This window comes from Ammodytes marinus (assembly GCF_949987685.1).
Source record: "Ammodytes marinus genome assembly, chromosome: 12".
Lineage (NCBI taxonomy): Eukaryota > Metazoa > Chordata > Actinopteri > Uranoscopiformes > Ammodytidae > Ammodytes > Ammodytes marinus.
This window is the reverse complement of record NC_137216.1, coordinates 24,764,849-24,786,818: the sequence shown is the minus strand read 5'-3', so window position 1 is coordinate 24,786,818 and position 21,970 is coordinate 24,764,849. Positions and strand designations below refer to the sequence as shown.

General features: G+C 40.8%; 1 protein-coding gene across 1 annotated transcript; it reads left to right on the top strand.

The window, feature by feature from the left end:
- The first annotated feature begins 470 nt into the window (after positions 1 to 470).
- lonrf2 (LON peptidase N-terminal domain and ring finger 2) lies at positions 471 to 16,869 on the top strand. Its single transcript, XM_080037853.1, has 12 exons — positions 471 to 2,026; positions 6,298 to 6,416; positions 6,650 to 6,772; positions 6,936 to 7,091; positions 8,035 to 8,275; positions 8,404 to 8,503; positions 10,343 to 10,457; positions 10,792 to 10,913; positions 11,214 to 11,400; positions 13,137 to 13,271; positions 13,688 to 13,837; positions 14,482 to 16,869. The coding sequence occupies exons 1-12, from the start codon at positions 1,276 to 1,278 to the stop codon at positions 14,638 to 14,640; spliced, it is 2,358 nt and encodes a 785-aa protein (XP_079893979.1). The 5' UTR covers positions 471 to 1,275; the 3' UTR covers positions 14,641 to 16,869.
- The last annotated feature ends 5,101 nt before the right edge of the window (positions 16,870 to 21,970 follow it).

Here is a 21,970-nt window from a genome sequence, read left to right as displayed (position 1 = left end):
CATTTATTCAAAATATATGCATGTAAAAAAAATGTCATGTAAAGCATTACAAAACAATGAATCAATCCCACAGCCAGAACTCCTCCTTAACAAGGGATAAAGTCATCATTCATATCAAACGGTAACTTAAGTAACCCCTTCTTATTTCACCTGAAGCCATTGTATTGGAGTATCACGTGTGAAACCTCGTTAAAACAATATACTGTATGTGAACTTGTTTTGGTGAGTATCACAAACCCCCAAACAACTTCAGTCTGAAAGATTATACAATACTTTGTAGTTATATAATGCAGCCATACAGCGGGCCAATAGGAAGTGGCCGCGTGCGTCACGTGACGCCCTGCGTTCGATTCAGCGAATGATGAGATACGAAAGAGCATCAACCTTTAGCTTCAGAAGCTAGCTGGCTAGCAAACAAGAAGAAGATAGCCGACTGAGAGCTTTGTTTTTAGCAGAGGCTCGTTGGGTTTTTTTTTTCATGACGAGGACGTGACATACGGATTCTTTACAACATACAGATTTTGGAACATCGGGTTGAAAGAATTTGGGTTGTGAAATTGACGGCGAATGGATATTCGGTGTTTGCAAGTTTCCCGGTGTAACGTTAGCGCTCCCGGGGTGGCTTACATACAAACAGTCCACTGGAGCACCGACCGCTTGTAGGGTCTGTTGTTAGCATTTATCCAATTTACCCTCAGCTTCCGTGTTCTGTAAAGTATCAGAAACATACTAAACTAGACCTGTGTTGAGTTTATATAGTATCTGAACGACGAGTTTGCGCGAGAAGCCGCATGGAAATTAAGCTTCTTACTTGCTACGCACGGAGGACTTGACACAGCGGCTCTAGTCACGACTACATAAAAAAAATTCTAGAACCATTTTCGTGTCGCATTTGAAATTGGTAACATCTGGAAACTTGCATTCGGAAGCTGAGAGACCGTATTAGACCGCCTGCTTGTTGTTAAAGAGGGTTGTCAGGCTGAAAGCTTAGTAAATAACTACATCTATCTCCAGAAGCCCGTGTTTTTGACCAAAGGTGATTGTGGGACATCATTTTGAACCAGGAATGTACACAGACTCTGAATGAGTCATGATCTGCTTCCAATGGCCATCCGTGAACATGGGGCACGATCGGAGGTTTGGTTTGACAGCAAGACTTTAAATGATCAAGTTAAGTTAATATTTAAATTATAAGTTATATCTGCTAATAGCGGACTATTCAGAAGCGAAACTCTTCGCCGTCTTTAAGTATCTGATTTTCCTATTTGGAAGAAGATGGAGACGGGAGTAAGAACTCAGCAGGGCGAGCAGCTATTCGTCCACCCGCTATCCAACCCTGCAGCTGCGGGGATCTGCCCTGAAATGCTGGAGGTAGCGGCGGAAGCCAGTCGGGCCGGGGACTATAACCTGGCCGCGGAGATCTACAGCTCCCAGCTAGCAGACCTCCAGCAACCGGACCGGGGCTTGTGTCTACGTAAGGCCGACTCCTTAGCTCGTGCTGGGCGGTTACCTGAGGCTCTGGACTCGTACTGCACAGCGGCAAACCTCGGCAAACTACGCCCGGAGGAGCTGCCTTTCTTAGTGGAAACTATCGCCAAAACTCTCCGCGAGAAGGAGCTAGGCATCACCGGGACGTTACCGGGTAAAAGCAGCGCTGTTGTTGGGGAAGATGGCGTTGAAAGTGATGGGGAGTGCGGAGAAGATGAAGTATTGGACATGTTTTCCTGTCGCCTATGCAAGTGTCTGCTTCACGAGCCCACCACCGTGGAGTGCGGACACACGTATTGTAAACACTGTTTAGAGAACGACGACTCTGTCCAAGACTGTGTACATTGTAAACAGACGTTGAACAAAAAAGATGGCTTGCCAAACGGCCTGAGGCTAAACGTGGTTCTCAGCGGCCTGCTGGATAAACTATTTGCAAGTGAGAATACAGCTAGGAGATTCTGGATCGAAGGAGAGGCTTTGTGGAAGACAAATAAACTTTCGGACGCCTTGGAGAAGTACAATGCATCTGTGGATTTAGGTAAGAGAAAATAGCTTTCAAATATGCAACTAAATGTGTTTTTAATGTTCCCCATAACTCTGTTTACAGGTGGCATGCTTTTATCGAGACCGTGGTGTTGTGTACAGGTGACCTACTTTGCTCAGTCTAGCTTCCCGGTGTCACCGATAGGTGGTGCCAATCCTTCCTATTAAGGCTGCTCCTAGGTCAGCTGTTATATGACCATACCCTCCCTGTTACTTAATCAGCAGCATACATAAGGATCTTCTTGATCTACCTCGCCATATTCACCACTTTTTTTTTTTTTTCTATTTCTACCTTTTAATTTTGTTGTGATACATGAGCTATAGGGATTTCATGCATAGTCACCTATTTGGACTTAATAGCCCACTTTGTTTTTCGGTGCCTATTATCCAATATATGTATTTAGCATAATGCTTCCATACTGCAAGAATACATTCTTTAGTTGTGACACAGAGTTGGACTCTATCTTAATAACCCCTCCCCCTTACTGGTAGTATTTCATTTGCTGGCAGTTAGTGACGCACTGGAAAACATACAGAGCGAATTAAAAACATTAAACACTTTTACTGTTGCTATACAACGTCAGTGACAAAAAACATCTTGCATTAACAGATAAAGCTACTCTTTTTACATCAATCAAAACACTTTTATTTATGTAGCCCTTTACAGCGACCAGCAAGGGCTTTACATCAAGGAAACAATAAAACACAATATACAGTTAAATCAGAAAAGCTTACATAAAAGCAGGAGGAAGAAAGTCGAATGTCACAGTGCTACTTTGTATTAAAACCTTTCTAAACGAATAGGTTTTGAGGTTAGATTTTAAGATCCAGAGACTTAGGCCAGCAACTGCAAAAGCGCTATCATATAATATACCGGATAATATTATGCGTCAGCGTCAGATTTGGGGCTGTGGCGACGTTTTTGAGCATCTGTTTTTTTCCCTGAACTTGCTCGGCTTGAATCCAGAATGTTTTTTAAGGCACATTGCGTAAAGAGTGCCAGTGTGCTTCATTACATCGTAGGCCAGGGCCACAGTCTCGTGTTGCACAATTTTGAATCCTCATAGGCAGTTGAACTGACCTCGTTCAACTTCTGGCCCACATAATGGACACATAATAAAAATCTATTTCCTGCTGTCCCATTCATTTAATTTTTTTAAATAATAGCTCCGCCGGCAACGCTGGCTATTTCAGGTGTTCACAATCATGGTTAAGAAAAAATGTTGTCATTTTGTAGAGAAAGTGTCAGGCAAAAGGAATATGCTCCGCTGTCGTTTTCTCGCATGAGCTTTGGCCCCTTTTTCCAATATCCCATCACCATCGACAGGGTTTTTCCTCAACGCAAAACAAATTCAAAACCTCTCCAATTCCCTAATTCCACCCGTATTTCTTGCAGTTTCCCTGCTTTGAATCAATTATAAAAAAATTGTGGTTATCTATTAACGGTTGACTTATCACTCAGTATTGAAATGTTGCATCATATCTATGGGTTCTCTATCATGTCACGTCGAACATTTCTTGGGATTCAAAGTCGCAAGCATATTAGACATTATTTTTTAAATAAGTGTAAGAAATTCACAGCAATAATCAGCAGATAAGACGACACAACTTCTTGCGTCTACTGTTTCGTCATTGTGATCCCAGAACAGTGTCATGAACCAGATTGATTAATTCCTTTCCGACTTTAGAAGGATGACGGTTTAGACAGGAGGGCAGAATCCTTCACAGCTTTGTCATGGCCAGTCACTGTTTAATTCCCTAACTACCGTTAGGCCTTGTGGTATCTGTGATGCAGGACGAGCATAATTGGCTCATGATGTCAGCAGCGACTACATCTGCCTGTCATCCAACCTGACCCATATAAGGCAAATTCACTTCCTCTCGGCGGTGCACTGCATTTACCCAGGGAAAGAGATATAGTATCGCACAATATTAGTAGAGAATGCAGTAATACAATATTTTTCAGTTCTGATTCCGATCTGATTCCTATATCTGGGATTTGGATATCGGCCGATTTATCAGTGTACTCTGTATAAAAACTACACTTGAACTACACCTATTTTCTTTTAGTACAATATTGACCTATAACATTATGACATAACCGAGTCCTATGATCAGTCAAAAAAAAAAAATAGTTGCAAGACTAATTTAACAGTTTGACAGCTAGAGGGGTGACCCTGATTTACAATGAGGCTGTGTCAAAAATAACAATACATACACAATATACAATGCAAATACATCAAATAGACAACAACAAGCTGATAAAGAGACAAACAATTGAAACGTTTAGACAGCGATGTAGAATGGCTGCAATTGAAATTAAATGGGTGAAAGTACAATGTAGCCTAATTAAAACAGTGACGGGTAGAGTTTGGCAGATTTAAGATATGTCTAAATTTGTTAAAGGATATGAGGGTATTTTTAGTCGCACCATTCAAATCAAATAAGTTTTTTCAAATACCTTTTTTATTAATTTAAAATCATTCGTAATGGTCCTTGCCTCCTCCTTCCTGTTTATTCCTCCCGTCTCCATAAAGCCGGTTGGGGTTAGGTTTGATTATAGTGCAGGATCTTCAGCACATATAAATATTGACTGTTATTACTTCTGTTTGTGCTTGTGCTGCGGCCTCTGATGACTCAGCACAGGCTGCCTTCTGTTCACTTCTTGGTAAAATGAGTCATTCAGCCTCTGGAAAAAAAGCTTTCTTAAATAATTTGCCAAACCGTTTTAGAATCCAAGTTCCACCCGTGAGGTGCCAAAGACGAAGCTCCAATAGCATATTTTTTTGTGGGTAAATCAGTTAGGGGCACCAACCTAGAGAGAAACTGCAGACACACTGTTTTTGATGCAGATTTGGTCTTTACTGAAACTCAATTGTCATTGTCTATGCAAATTCTCTCTCTTCCGAAGTCAAATGAATCATACAAATAATTACATTGACTTACAAGTTTTTAAATAGTTAACAGACTCTAAAAACACTATTGAAAAATAATCACAGAAGCAGCGATTCTACATATTTTATTTTTCTTATTTAGGTTGACTGTCAGATTGCTCTTAAAGTTGGAGTCAGTGATTCTGGTGAATGCTTTTGTCAAAATAAGTAAATATTATCTCCTCACGATCCACTACCTATATGTACTGTGTGCGGACTGAAAATAAATTATCTGTTAATATGCAGCCTAGGCTCTGTAAACGGGCATGTTGCTAGCTACGGTGGGCCCCCTTTGCTTACACATACCAGTTTACAGAGTCTAGGCTGTGTATTAACCCCAGATTTTTTTTTCAGCACAAAAACAGAGAGTTAGCGGATCGTGAGCGGATTCACTGATTTTTGACAAAAAAGGGAATTTGACAACAAGAGTTCTCCGCAGTCCACACTCAGTTTACATGCAGACTCATAATCGGGTAACTAAACGAATAAGACTTCAACAGGACTTTTAAACTGCATGTAAACACCTTTATCCGATCTACTTCGCACACAAATCGGCACGATAACGGACAAGAGATGTCGGATAAGAACACCTAGATAAGTCGTTCGTTGTCGGCATTCTCTCTGCATGTATACAGGGATCGGACATCGCATATCGGACTTCTCGTTCTGTGCTTGTGTGCCTGCGCGTAATAGGCTACACCATGGGTTGTTGCCGGAAGAGAACCGGACGTGGCTCTTTCAACACTTGTTGAAAGCATGGTTGAAAGGGCTACAGCGCCACCTAGCATAGTGGAGACAGCCATGCATTGGACATTTATCCGATATCTTAAAGGCCATGTATACTCAGACAAGTGACACGGTCCGTTCGAGTGTCTAGTTCGATATATGTGATAATCTAATCTAGTTGTGCCATGGAAACGCACTGACTGACACCACCTTTCTAATATCTAATGTAACACAAGAAGTAAAGAAGAATAAACCATATTTACATTTTAACTATTATTCCCATGTAACCAAAGTACCTGGTGGAAATAATGCTCTCATCTGACTGGAACTTCCTGGTTCTTCAGAAAGAAAGTGCGTAGACGACAGTCAGGATTTGAGACATGACAAATCAGCCTCATAACACTTAAAGTCCCTCATTATATAACGATTCCAGAGGTGTATCATTTGATAGGGCAAGCAGGCAAACCTGTTTTATGATGTGGCATTCCATACTGTTGCTGCAAAACAAAAACAGACATGTCCTCAACGTGTCCTCCTCCAACGCCCCTTTGTAAGCCTGGAATCCACTGACCTGATTGTGTGTGTGTGTTTCCCTGTGGTTTTACAGCGCCTTCTTCAGGCAGACTGCTGTGTCAACGGGCCGAGCTGCACCTGGAGATGAGGAACTTCAGTCAGGCAGTGCAGGACGCCAGCAGCCTCTGTAGGATCAAACCCAATTGCACAAAGGTGAGAATGACAGTAGATCGCAGGACAAAGCAATTCAAATAGATAATCATTGATGCCCTGTTCGACCTACTGCAGATTTTAAAACATGCTGCTAAGAAAAGGGGGAATTTTGGTTTGAAAGTTTGGTTTGTAACATACATGTAACAATATTTAGCTTGTTTTGTAGAATAAAACACTGAATTGCATTAATAGTGATAACACACCATCTCACCCTTTTGTGTTGGTCAATTCAGGCTCACTTTCTTAAAGCCACGGCGCTGAGTAAAGCCAGTCGGCACGATGAGGCCTTGCAGGAATACTTTCTATGTGTGGCCCTAAAGCCTGACTGGACCAAAGTCAAACTTGAGGCTCAGAAGGTAAGAAAAAGATCCTTTTAGATAAAAAAAATACCTACAAATATATATATAAAGAAGTTTTGGTCATAAGAAAATACTACTTTTTCTCTCTACTCACTGATTGTATCTGTGTATTGTGAACATTAATCAATTCGCCTTTTGTTCAATGTCATCCTCTTTATAGATCCTTAGTGAGCTGTTCTCCTCTGTGTTTGAGAATGAAGACCGGCCCACTCCGCTGCACCCTCTCCTGGGGGGGTTGTCCACCCGCCATATCAAGCCCACCGCCTTGCTCCGCTCCCTGGGGCCGCTCACAAACAAACCAGACTGCTCCTCACAGGTCAGTGCACACACAAAGATTAGACAAAATATTTTGACGCAATCACAGAAGTCCAACGTTCATTTGCAATCATTTTTTTGTAAAAGCTTGAGACACCCCCAACCTTACATATATTGATGTTTTACTATTTTAGACCACGTTTACAGATGTTTGACCTAGTTGTATTTTATTTTATGGTTTTGAATCATGTCAGTTACACAAGTCCTAAGGAAATTGATAAGCGTGCTGCCCTTATCTGGGCACATCTTACTGACCAGCTTGTATAGTTATCTAAGCTCTCTGGATCCAACAACAGTTTTGTTTGGAGGGAAGACATTTCAAAAACATGAAAGGCATTTTCCATGTCTGAGGAATTATGAGGATTAGTGTGAACGTGGCCCTTGGACAATGTATAATGTAATTCCATATGTCAGCAGCTTCATATCAGGCAATTTGATTGGATCTTGACACATGGACACACTGAATCGCCACAGAGAAAAGTGTTGATTTTCAGCATTATCTAACAATGCAGTTTTATAAGAATGACCTTTTTTTTCAAGCTTAACAGTTACAAGTGAAAATGACTTCACCGTGTAGAGTTAGATAATCAATTATACCCACATTTGCTTTTAGGTCCAGGAATACAGCATCTTTATTCAGAACACGCTGCTGTATATTACCATAAGTAGGCATTTTATTATATAGTTAGATTTTATTTGACAATGACTTCACAATTACATTGGAGGAACCAGATGCATTTTTTAAGTTTTTTAGCATACTTTAAAGATGGGAAGAACACTAATGAAAAAAGCAAGAAATAATAATGAGTACATAACTGAAATAATAAAAATTTGTCTTTTTCGCATATGGACTATATAGCAAAGGCAGCATGATCTAACAATGAAGTATTCGTAAGCTATCGAGCGAATCATCCTCTCATATATATACTCTCTGTGTTGTCCAGGAATCTGAGTTCAGTGTGTCTAAAAGCCCTCCAGCCGAAGCCTCCTCCTCCTCCTCCAGACTGTCTCTTTCTGCTCCGTCGTCTCCCTGTGAATCGGACCCTGCTGCTGGGGAGGACAGCACCAAGAGTCTGGCTGTGGTCCTGGCCGCGCTGCCCGCTCCCCCTCGTGGCCTCAAGAGGAAACGCAGTGAAGACGGACCCTCCGGAGACTTTAGCCCTTCCTCCAAACTAGCCAGACCTGGTAAGAGAATCCCACCCCAAAAAACTAAATGATTGCTTAGCTAGAAGTTTTTCTCTCAATTCTAAGATAACAATTACCCAGAACGAACAAGGGAAATGGGTGTCCTGATTTAGTTATGTTTTGTGCAGATGAAGGGACCAGCCCTCAAATGGCGACAATAGCAGGAGGGAGGACGTTTCCTGCCGAGCTGTTGGACAGTGGAGACATGGAGTGTTCACTCTGCATGAGGTGAGTGCACACATCCCAAAATGTTAACACACACACACACACGCAAACACAAACGCACACAAAACAACTGCATGCACACACCTCATTCACACGTTTAGGTAACAGTTTGGACAAGAAACGAAGTCAGTTGTAGAGCGTACAGTAGGGCTGCACAATATATCGAATTTTCATCGCGATGACGATATTGGCTTCCCACGATGACGTGTACATGAATGTGCGATATTTTAAATGTGTGCTCAGCTGCGAAGCAAATCAATCCCTCCCCAAACCACTCGCTGATCATGTGCCTGTTCATGCTCCAACCTGGCAACCCCAGGTTCCCCGAGAGCTGTCAATCAAAGTCCAGTGGCTCCGCCCCCAAAGTGTGAACAATTTTCTGCCCGCATAGACAGAAAGCACTCCAAGAGCCGCGCGAAGAAGCAAGCTGCTGCTGCTTATCGCGCGAGCGAGAGCAGACATCTGCGCTTGTGAAATCACATACATCCCCTTGTTAGTCTCTTTTTTTGTGTGGGACCGGATTTATAACCCATTATTACATGACACTTTGCCAGGTCTGTTATCCAGCCAGACAGACCGCTGTCAAGAGTATAATGTATAGCAAACGGGTCACCTAAGGACCTACGTCATAGTTTTGATGGATAGACGTCCACAAACAGGGCTACTCGTTCAGAAAACAATGGAATACTTTTTCAACACGTCTTTGCATGTATCAGGGGAGCAGGGAACACAGGAGTCATGGTTAATGTCCGACAGGACTCCAGCAAGACGACGTGAGTACGTTTTGCTTCAGGCTGCAGCCCGCCATGTAAATGTTCGGCAGTCATTTTCTCCGTGAATTGTTATAGATTTTGGGGAATAATGCTTTGTTAGCTAGATGGAGCTCTGGTTAAGCATGTTGGCTAACAGCTGAGCCGGAGCCTTCAGTCAGCTGAAGCAGTCTAGCTGGGCGAGTAGACTATTCCACCGTTGCTAGTTCGTATCCTTGGTCGTTCCTATTTGCTGGCGTATTGAACTACGTTTTCATTACATAAGAACCTAGTGGGTTTGCAATGACTATTCCAGTTATTAGACAAGCTCCCAGGGTTGCTAATAACTCCATACAGTCAGTGCCTCAGCGTACACACGACCTGAAGCGAAGATGAAACCTCGCGTTGGGAGTAAAGGCATGAGAGGCAGCAACATTTAACTAACGTGTTGCTGAGTGTTACCTGCCACTTCCCGTCTCCGTCCTTTCAAATTAAATTCCGACATAGTAGAGCCATATAGGTTGTGATTTATTTTGACAGGGTGCAGCTCATAATATACTTATTTTAGTTATACATTGTGGGCACAATTTTATTTAGTTCAAAATCAAGTTTTATACACATCCATCATGCAGGTACAATGAATGGAGTAAAATATTTTATATTTTTGCTTTTAGGAGATGCAATGAGGTCAGGTGAGGAAACAAAGATGTGTTATTCAACAGAAATGTAGCACAAGGAAAAGTTAAAGCAGTGCTCTGTTGATTTGATTTTGAGTAAAGTTTTGGTGCAATATTTTGATTTATATTTTCTTTGTGGAAATGCATTGACTTCAGGTAAATATTTATTATATTTATGCAAATATATGTACATTATCAGTAATATTGCATAGCCGATCACATGGATATGAAAGCGCTGTTATGTTTACGTGACAATCCAATAAAAATATTTTACTCACTACAATTACTGAATAATCGTGGTAAAATATCGTGATATCAATATTGACCAAAATAATCGTGATAATCATTTTGGGCAATATCGTGCAGCCCTAGCGTACAGCATGTTAAAAATCGTCCATGTGTGTTTCTTTCTCCAGGTTGTTCTATGAGCCGGTAGCCACCCCCTGTGGACACACCTTCTGCCTCAAATGTCTGGAGCGCTGCCTGGACCACAACCCCAACTGCCCTCTCTGCAAGGAGAATCTGGCTGAGGTACACACACACATTATTACAGCATTACACCATACCACCTCAAAATACAGTTTCAGCTTTTTATTTAAAATAGAAATAATATTTATTAATTGTTAAATTCATCAGATTTTGCTATTCCCAATCTTATATGATTTATACATTTTATATCTTGAGTGTTTTGGACTGTAGGTCAGACAACTATTTTTTTTTTAATTGCAATGTATATGCTTCATTAATACCTGACATTTTATACGTTTATAGCAGATTAAATGCTAATTTTAAAAGAATGATTTGTGGTGTGGCCCTACTTTGTAATAAATAGCATACTTATGGTGTTTGTGTATTGTCGTTGCAGTATCTGGCCACCAGGGGCTACAACAAGACCCTGCTGATGGAGGAAGTGCTTCAGCGTTACCTAGGAGACGAGCTGGCGGAGAGGAAAAAAATCCACGAGGAAGAGATGACAGAGCTTTCCAAGTAAGTCTCAAACAAACACGTTAGACATTAAGTGTGCATGACAAGCCTTTGGGTTACAGGTCATAGTTTGGTTTCTCTACTTCTGCTTACAAAGAATAACATTTAAAATGGTGAAGAATTTTTGGTAATAATTATTAAATTAATTAAGAATTGCACTATTAATGCATTTGACAATTAATCCTGCCCCATAAGAGTTTGAGTCACAGATAGAATTAAGTGGCCTTGAAAGATTTCCAAAAAACGGCCACATACACACAAACACCACAGTCTCTTTAACAAACTCTTCTCTTGTGTCTTTAGCCTAAACCAAGAAGTGCCCATCTTTGTATGCACCATGGCCTTCCCCACCATCCCCTGCCCGCTGCACGTCTTTGAGCCTCGCTACCGCCTCATGATCCGCCGCTCCATGGAGACTGGCACCAAGCAGTTCGGCATGTGTATAGCCGACGAGCTCAAAGGCTTTGCAGACCACGGCTGTATGCTTCATGTGAGTGTTTAATGATGATAACATTGTATTTCATATTCTCGTCTCACTCCACTGTCACATAACGGAGATATTCTATCAGTACTAACTAGGGGTGTAACGGTACACTAAAGTCACGGTTCGGTACGTACCTCGGTTTTGAAGTCACGGTACGGTACAGTACGGTACGGTTCATAGTTAACGGAGAATGAACATTTTTAGCTGTCAGTAACTAGCTGACAGTAATATTTATTTATTTTGAATTGTTTTAGTTTTACAGTCTCTAGTGTTTTCTCTCTGATGATAGCGTTTCCTTCCTGTTTTGAATGAATTTCTTATTTTGGGGTATGGATGGGTGGGAGGGGGAATGTTTTTGCATGTATGCATATCTCTGGGTGGGGGGGAGTTGTATTAAGCACTTTGTGTTACATTTGATTCTATGAAAAGTGCTATATAAATAAAGTTTGATTGATATAAATAAAATGCATAACAAATATAAAAATACTGCTGCAATTCTCCAATAAATAAAATACTTATTAAATACCAGCGTAGGTGCAGCATAAACTAAAATTGCAATGAAAGAATATAGTGTTAATGCTCAGCAGGCTCTGTAAGCTGGTGTAAACAAAGGGTATGTCTTCTTTAAGGGTCTTTTTGAAAAAAATAAAATATTGCTGCAGCTCTCTTAAACTCTAAAGTGCCCTTATAAATATAAAAATTATCAAATAAAAGTGCTACTGCAGCATTAATTAAATGACAGCTTGTTTGTATTCAGTATAAAAAAGAAAATAATGTCTGGGTTTTGCCCAGCTCGTCTTTCTTCACAGTAATGGTGAGAGTAGCCAAACACCTGATGGTGCCTTTTCAAATGCGTATGCATGTTCGACGTGTTGCCTCCTACATAAGCGATCGCGGTGAAACAATAACCTGTGTGCCGACATTGTTCCACACGTCTATCACTGTTTTCATAATTCACCTGGAATCCGAAATTATCCCTCAAACGGGATTTGAATGACAGGGGGATGCCTGCGCGCTCCGGTTTCCTGTTGTCTTTCGCCATGCAGTTAGCTCTCTGTTCGAAAGCACTGTATAACATCTTTATTTGCACTACTGATAGACTGTAAAAGAGGGGGGGGGGACGCTGCTACTGCTAATAGTGATGCAAACGGAACACTAGAGCGGAGAGGTGTGTATCTCTTGCTCTGACCGCAGCTGGGAGGGACTGCTGCGTGAGGACTCGGCCGCCTGTCAGTGCTGTGGGACCGGGGGGAGTGGCCGTTGAGCACCCGCTGGCCGCTGCTCGTTTAGAAGTGTTAAGAGCGATACATGCTTTAGCGACAGCACAGGGTCTCCAAAAGTCACCAATAACACCAGAAAAAGTAGCTAGATTGGTCGCTGGTGGCTTTTTAAAAAAAAGAGTCGCCAGAGCGGTCTGAAAAGTCGCTGAATATAGCGGCTAAGTTGCTAACACTGCCTGACCCTCATGCTCACCATGGAGATACTAGACTCTCATTATCGCTGGCTGCTACTGCGCACGTGCGAGCTGAGCCGCAGGCTAAATGGTCCGGGGGGAACTCCGACCACAAGTTTTAAGTTCCACACCGCAAAACAAGCCTGTACATTCGCCATAACGCTATGTACGCCACATACGGACCGCGGTCCACCTCTGTAACACCAAATACGTGCCTGTACCGTCACGGTACGGTACAAATACGTGTACCGTTACACCCCTAGTACTAACACACAAAACTCTATTTCAGGTGCGAGATGTGAAGTTCTTTCCCGACGGTCGGTCAGTGGTGGACACCATCGGCGTGTCGCGCTTCAAGGTCCTCAGCCACGGCCAGAGGGACGGCTACAACACTGCCAAGATCGAGTATCTGGAAGACAAGAAGGTGTGTGTGTGTGTGTGTGTGTGTGTGTGTGTGTGTGTGTGTGTGTGTGTGTGTGTGTGTGTGTGTGTGTGTGTGTGTGTGTGTGTGTGTGTGTGTGTGTGTGTGTGTGTGTGTGTGTGTGTTAGAGCTTGGCATTTGATACTCTTTCCCTCATGCTGCTGTCAATCAAATGTCACACTCGGTGGCAGCTGAGTAGTGGAGGGAAGAAGCCATACTGGTTTCCCCTTCTCTCTGCTCCACTGGCAAATACACTTGTTCCAGATGTGGAAACACTGTCCACTTTGTGCACCAATAAACACACAGTCCTTTAATGTTTATGGATCTTAGATAGATTGTTCTCTTCTCAGTCAGGTTTTCGTCATATCAAAATGATTCATCTTTGTTTAACATAATGAAAATGTCTTTGTCCCCATCAGGTGGAAGGGGAGGAGCTTGTGGAGCTTCTGAAGCTGCATGACTCTGTGTACGAGCAGGCCAGCAACTGGGTCACCTCCCTGAAAGACAACATGAAGACCCAGATCCTCAGTCACTTTGGACACCTGCCCAGCAAAGACCCAGACCCACAGGTACGATAACACCTACGTAGCATAGCTTCCCTACAGATTTAAAAAATAAATACACGATGAAACAAGGTGCCAGTTAAGCCAGTTACCCTTTTTGAAACAACACTGATTGCACTAAAGCTGCCCCATACCGTTTTATGGTTATACAAGAGCTTGAAGGAAGTCAAGGGTAATTTAAAAAAATCTACAAAATTCAGATTGATTCTAGCTCGGTTAAGGTTAATGTGTTTGCCGCCTTGCCAGAGCTTTGCATACGCAGGAAAGAATGATTATGAACACCATGTGCTTTAGAAACTTTCTGGACTGTTCTGTGTCCAGCCAATGTTCCTTTGGCAATCAGACCCCTAAACCGCAATAGGTACTTTTCCTCAAGCAGTTTCCATTTAAAAGCCTCCCTTAGCTACTACAGGTTTTTTTCTGTTTTATTATTCTCATAACTGAATAAACACACTTTCCTCACACAAGAAAATGTGGTCCCCTGAAGACTGTTTGAAATTAGAAAGCAACTTGAAAATCTACTGTTTCACTACAGCAGCAGGGCCCACAGTTTACTTTGCAAACATATTTGAGTCTTCTTTCTTCATTCTCCATTCAATAAAGTATTTCTGATTCTAAATCTCCACTCTTCTTTGTCTCTCTGCCTTCAGGCTAGTCCCAGTGGTCCGGCGTGGTGCTGGTGGCTGCTAGCTGTCCTGCCTTTGGAGAACCGCGCCCAGCTCACCATCCTGTCTATGACCTCACTAAAGGATCGCCTCATCGGCATCCGTAGAGTCCTCATCTTCGTCACGAGGAGGAGGCCTCGGTGATCACTGCTCGGGGACACACACACACACACACACACACCGGAAACCATTCGTGCTTCCATAGCAGTTCAGCATTCGATTCATTCATTCGTTGATTTTTTTTTTTTTCTCATTGACTTGATTTCTTTAATAATTTTTTTTTTTTTAATCGTTTACCTGTTCATTTGACTTGGCCATTCTGACATCCCTTCATTGCCTCAGAAGATTGCTCATAAACTATGGCGTCATGCTGCCTTTTTGAACACACACACACACACACGTCAGGTTGACCAGGTTGCTGACATGAGGGCATTTCCTGGTTGCTCTCCTCTCTTTGTCTGTCCGTCCATCCATCCATCAACCCAACACCACCACCTGCATTGTTTAACTGGACAATTGAATCTACAACAAGACCTCTGTACGAATATAACCTCACACCTCTAGTTCTCTGTGGAGGCTCCAGGTGAAAAAGCAGCCGAGCTGTTGGCTGTTTCCACTTCCATTTCCAAATCACTTCTGGTTCATTTGCCCGACTCTTAATGTGAAGGAACAAAGTAAAAAAACTTTATCACAAAAGCATTGCGAGGAGTGAAAAAAGGATCCGGTTCAATACAAACGCTACAAAAAGCAGTATTTCACATCAGCTGAAACTGAAAGTGGCCTGACAGTTTGCACAGGACAAGGCATACACAAAAACTTATCTCATTGAAATATGAAGCAAAAGACCTTGGTAATGGCAGCAACACAAATAAGTGAATGTACCGGACTGGCTGTAATACAGTTTGTGGGGTTTTTTTTTTTCTCTTTTTTTTTTCATTTCCTTTCATATTCTCTTTCTCTCTTCACTCTAAATCTTCCTGATTGATCCAAAATTCATGTGCAAAAACCTGGAGCTTTTTTTTTATCTGCTGCCTGCCTCACCTTGGTGGCACTCACATACCTCATTGTGTCTGGTAGAAAGTAGTGGACGCCCATGAGAGCCATTGCATTGAGATAGGAATGTGATTGTGCCCATTGCTTACTTACACCATACAACAACAGATGTGTAAGAAGAACAAGTGCAACTCTTAACAACAGCATGCTCCACTTGTTCAAGGAAGATTTCAAACATTAGTAGGGTTATATCACACATCCTAGTTCCATATAGGAAAATTGCAGATAAAAGTGTATCAATCCAGATTCAGTTGATCTGGAAATTCATGTCCTATTGTAGCGTATCTCTGGGACTTCAAAGTACAGACTTAGTTATAGGGGTTGATTGTGTCCCTTTTTTTCCTTTTCTTTTTTGTTTCTCTCTCTATGACCTTATGTGTATGGTGCAATCTTAAATTGGGTGATTTTTATATGTATATCAATGTAACTCGGAGGCCTTTGTAATATTTTATTTTAAGAAAGATCTCTATCTCTGTTTCTCAGTACATTTACATGCGCAATGTTAATGCAATTAAAGTCGCCCTTGCTGTTTATAGTCAGTGATTCTCACCAAAATACTTATTTTTTTTTCTTTCTTTTTTGAACAGGCATTGTTTTTTTCTTCTGCTTTGCCTTTACTGGCCAAATGCGACATCTCTTAGCATTAGCGAAATATTTCATTACTCAATGGCACTACTAGTGGTCAAAAATTCTACAGGACACTTTAAAGAAAATTGTCAAAATTTTACACAATAATATAACATTAAAAGCACCATGTGAGTTTTGACGGTAGAGTAATGTTTTTATGAGTTGGACCATGTGTCCACATGCCAAAACATTTCAGGGAAGACGAAAATTGGTAGCCGATGTAAACAATGCAGATTATAAAATATTTTAAGTTTTGCACTTGCTTTTATGAGGATTAAGGAAGATTTGTTTTGGTGAGAAACACTGACATTGGAGCGAACTGTGTTCGCTTTCAATAAAAATCAACAACGTACATTTATAATAGGAAGAATGAATGTTAAAGGAATTGTTGATGGCTTTAATTTAATTAACTCTTCAATTCATAAAAATTAAAAGGAGTGAGGAGCAGTCAGTCATATTGTGGTTGACTTTGAGCTGCTGTTCAAGGTGATTTGTAATTGCATTCTCAGTGTGCGTGGTAAATGCACTTAGTCTCTGTACAATTCTCTGTCCTTCAAAATGTCTGTGACTCCACTACAGTCATTTGCTCTCTGTACAGGGAATGGGGTTCACGATGTGCTGCTTTTCCCTGCTATATTTGTATAAGGGAGATCTTGTAACTATTTTTTATCGCAAATAAAGAAAAACACATCATTCCTGTTTCTACCTGATGTTTTTATAAACCGCCGTTTCACATCATAAGCAGATAGAACACACACACACACACACACACACACACACACACACACACACACACACACACGATAATAGAGTTTGTGATTATTTGCTGAAGACTTGATGCCAAAAGACGTATTTACCATTCAGATCAAGGCAAGACGGTTTAAAACATTTGGGAAATAAAGGATGCTATATCTTGGCGACTAAAAGTGCAACTTTTTCAGTTTGTATGGAGTTTGTATACATTCTTTCTCCAAATTAGAAATAGTTAAATTAATTTAATCTCACAAGGAAAATAAACTTATACTAGATAGGCATTTCATTAGTGGATGTAATGTTATGAAAGGGGATGAGAAATGTTACTTTTAATGTTACATTTTTGAATATGGTGGAATAAGGCAGCTATGTCATACGCTAGCAACAGACACACTATAGTATTTGATTTTTCAGATAGTAACACATTTGGACCACATACTTGCTGCACATACTGCTTAGAAACTTGAATTAAAAAAAGAAGTGTCTTCCAGTTGTTCTCCTCAGTCTCAACCACTGAATGCCTTCTATAGAGTCTACAATTTGTTACTGTTGCTGGGCAAAAGTGAATTTGGGATGTTTCGTTTAAAAAAAAATATTTCTCCTATTCTCTTTGCCTGCCTGTAGGACGCAGTAGCGCCTGTGGGCCACAGGGGGGCAGTGTTTGCTCGTGAGATAGCAGCTGAGATGAAGTGTATGGGTGCATTGAGTTCATACAGGGTTTTCTCTTGAGAGGAGATGGAAGACAGTCATAACAGACAGCCAGACATCCGATGTAGCAAATTAAGGTTCAAGTTGGATACTGAAAATGGTTATTTTAAATGTCCTTGGTTGACAAAAATGTCCCAAAACAACACCATGAACACACCCATGTACTTATGTACAATATGGTGACCACTGTGATGTTATGTAAAGAACATTATATAAAGTGAGACATCGTCATCAAACTGCTCTATTATTATTTACAACAATGCAAACACGATGTAATCCCCAAATGAAATGTTCTCAACATGACCAACCCAGTAATGTTGCATTCAGTCTGTCTTCTCTAGATTGTGCAGTAAAGAGAGAGATATGCACATAAAGACTTCGCTTAAATTTAGATTACCTTGAGTAGTGAGCTGAGATTTATAAATTGGACTCAAAGTCTGGTGCTGAGTGGCATAGGGTCAATGTAAATGTAATAGAACCACATTTCAAGTGGCATAACTTAAAAAAAATAAAATAAAAATGTTTAAATCAAAAGGTATATGTTAAATTGACCAGGAGGTTGCTATTGAAAACAAAAGGCTACGAGATGGAGAAGATGTTCCCTCTATCATATATTTAGTTGAACAGGCCTAAATTTCCCATCAGACTTATATTAAGGTGAGTTGGTTAAGAGAATAAAAAGCACCTTTGATATTAACCCTGTTCTGATCTGGCCAGTGCATGCAGCTGCTGCAGTGAGGATAAAGCAGTGATTTGCTCAAGTCGTCGCCCATCTGTAAAACACCCCTCACTCTGGAAGCAAACTAAAGACTTAAAAAAGCACGCTCTGTCTGTCTGTCTGCTATTTGATCCAGGGCAAAATGTCTCGACATCTTCAGGCCAGATTACAATGAAATTTTTTTGTGGATAGTCACGGTTCTTAGAAGAAGGACTGTGGAATTTGCTGCCATATGTCTTTCGCCGATACCTTCCCCCTCTACTATCAACATCTCTAGCCACTAAAACATACCAGCATGCCATCAAATGAGCAGACTTTCATTAAAGGGACTGATTAAAATAATTAGGCCATTGGCTCAAGGATATAAGAGCAGGCAGAGGCCATTAAGGCAGAAGTGGTTCATCTTAATCTTTCATTTTTTTTAATATCCACTGTTATGTGGTTAGCTTCACAAAAATACCTCAGTATCCTTCCTAACATGGATCCTTTTTTCTGAGACACACTCACACACACAACACACATTCACAGCTTCCTTTGATGGTTGCAGAGCACGGAATAAAAGAGGAAGCAGTTGCATATATCGAGCTCAAACAGACAGTGTTTGTCCCGTCCAAAAACAGAACCCTAGACGAACACACACACACACACACACACACACACACACACACACACACACACACACACACACACACACACACACACGATGACGTCTGAAAAGAGAGAGTAGAAAGGATACTGTATTTGATTCTTTTCCCAAAACTTAGAATAATACAGAGAAGAGAAAAAGTGTTTTTTATCGGTTGACTCTGACGACTGTAAGGACACAGTAGCTTATGTGATCCATATAATTCCTCTCAACCGTTTTTATCAGAAAAATGTATTTGGTTAAAAAAAAGAGGTTCCAGTGAAAGTTTGCATTAGGATTATGGCAAAAATGTTAGATAGAAATATTCCATAATCCCAACAAACGTATGGCTGGAGGTTTAGTGGGAAAATGCCCCTCTGATTTACTTTTATTTGATCCTTATGTGTGACCTGATTGACAACCGTTGTTTTTGAGTCAAGGGGTTGTGTGTGTTTTTGCTGATATATAAATATATATATAATATATAACTATAAATTCATAGCATTTACAGACATGCAAGTTGACACAAGTTCAAGCAAATGCGCGCACACACACGCACGCACGCACGCACACACGCACACACACACACACACACACACACACACACACACACACACACACACACACACACACACACACACACACACACACACACACACACACATCTATCTATGGGCAGCTGGCAGCCTCCTACAAGCTTCTGTTTCCGGCAGACTTTGTCCACTCTCGAGGTGTGGATGCGTGAAACTGGGAGTGTTTTATAACGACTAATCAGCATTGTTGCTAATTTCAGGTTCAGCCAGGTCGCTTGCATTGCTGTTAAGTCTCTCTATACTAACCGCCCACACATATAAGACACTGCTATTTTTATCTATGTTCACCAGTTTATTACTTTATTACAGTTTTTTGGTGCTGAGAGAGTAGCATAATGTTTTGTTATATGAGTTTTTTTTATTGCTTTGTCACTTAAAACAGCTGCAGCCCAACATTTCACTGGTGGGGAGCCCTATTCAATATAATTATATGTGGGTTAATCAGTACCCAGCAGCAGCTTTTAACAAAACAAAAACTTTGGTCAGTTCTCAAATATATTGACAATACGTTTGATACTATCTTCGTAACTGTTTACAGTCAATGGATCTTAGATTTTGACCACAATTTGCAATAAATATGTTGAGAATTGTTTTAACTCACACCCAGGAACTTTCCGTTTGTGTTGATTCTTGCACCCCCTTTTGACAAAATCAGTAGTGTTTTTACTACGCCAGCTGTTGTTCCTGGGTGAGTGTACCCATGACAAAGGCATGAAGAAAATCATATAAAAAAGCATTCTTTGAACTGATGGTCTCGTTCGCTTTTACATGTAATTAATGATGATGATCAGAGGAAAAATTTGGCAGTTTCAGAAATATTTAAAAGTTCTTCATAGCTACTTCAACCAAATCAGTCTAGCACTTGTGAGCTGCACAGAGCCAATAGTAGTGCACTCTCCAGGTCTGAAATTACCTCACTAATTTATATGTCCAAAACAGCCTGAAATCCTTGAAACATCTACTGCTTTACTGTAGATAACACATGAAAGCAGCAGGACACACCCGGGCCAGACTTTGATATACATGGGTCGTCCGCCTCCATCACCTTCAAAGCAAACACTCCTTTCAGTTTACAGACCAAAGCACTAGTTTTTAGGGCAGTGTGCACCATTTAAAAAAAATCCCTAACATGACATGACACGGTAAGTTCATGTCTGTAACCTTTATCTTAAGTCACATACATTTTTCTTTTAGATAAGCTACATTAGACAAAGTAATATTAATCAATTCCCTTCATCTGATATCTTCATAATTCATTCATATTTAATGCGTTTGCTATTTTATAATGTAATTTGCTATTTTGTGGCTATCTTTTTAGTGCTATATTAGACAGCATTTGGAGATACAGAGATGAAACGGGGCAGAGATGGGAATGGCATGCATAGAACGACTATGAGCCGGATTCAAACCTGTGGTCTGCTGCTTCTTAGGACTGAGCCTCTATTGGGGGGGAGGGGTGTGGGATAGGGGGGGTGCTCTAACCACTACGACACAAACTTTTAAAGAGGATAATGTTACAATAAAAAGGCTTCCACGTTGGAAGTTTTCCCATTCCTTTGCATATACAAATACAATAATAACAGCCTTCACTAAACACATGTCGGTTCGCCTTAACTGGATGTAAAGCAATACTGATAATCAGCGAGTTGCACGTCCTGCTCTGTCCCAATGCAGTGACTCTGAAGTCCTGTGGTTTGTGTTCCATGTGTGCCAGCAGATGTGCATATTTTGGCATTTTGTGGACGACAAAATTAAAGTGAGCTAGTGAAGGAATAAGCTTTAACATCTGGATAACCAACATCATTAACAGGCAATAGTAAAAACAGTTACAGCAGAAGTTGGGAGCAAAGTTTACAGGGAGGGGATGTACAGGAGACATCACAAGTTTAATCTACAGCAATGCATCATGGTCTATAAGAAGATCAATCTATGTGAGATCGTCATAAATTTGTAGCGTGGCTGTCCTGTGATAACCAAGTAGCTCTAAACAAAAAGTCTAGAAAAAGCAGCTTGAATAGTTTATTTAAGTAGGAAACAATATAAACAAACACTTTATCCTTTAGTTTATGTGAAAAATCCATGTTCAAAAATCCCCATATTTTAGGAGATGCATAGTTTTTCTCTGTAGAGTTGGGTGTAAAAATTGTAACCTGAAAAGTAACTAAGAACTAAAGCTCTCAGACAAATATTGTGGCAAAGAAACTTACAATATTTCACTCAGAGGTGTGTAGCTGAAAATAATGGAAATACTCACATACTTTGGTTTTGCTCTTAAGGACAGTACTTAAAGTTAAATGTATTTAGTTACATCAGCTACAGGTACAGAACAAGCGATGGTAGCAGCAGGACACAATACAATCTGAACAGGACAGCAGAGCAGTGACAGACAGCAGTCCT

What these genes read in the sequence shown, in the direction of transcription:
- lonrf2 (XM_080037853.1), top strand. Translation starts at nt 1,276, where the DNA reads ATGGAGACGGGAGTAAGAACTCAGCAGGGCGAGCAGCTATTCGTCCAC. An exon ending in CTCCAAACTAGCCAGACCTG is followed by an intron (nt 8,276 to 8,403) that starts GTAAGAGAATCC and finishes TGTTTTGTGCAG; the next exon opens with ATGAAGGGACCAGCCCTCAA. An exon ending in GAGATGACAGAGCTTTCCAA is followed by an intron (nt 10,914 to 11,213) that starts GTAAGTCTCAAA and finishes TTGTGTCTTTAG; the next exon opens with CCTAAACCAAGAAGTGCCCA.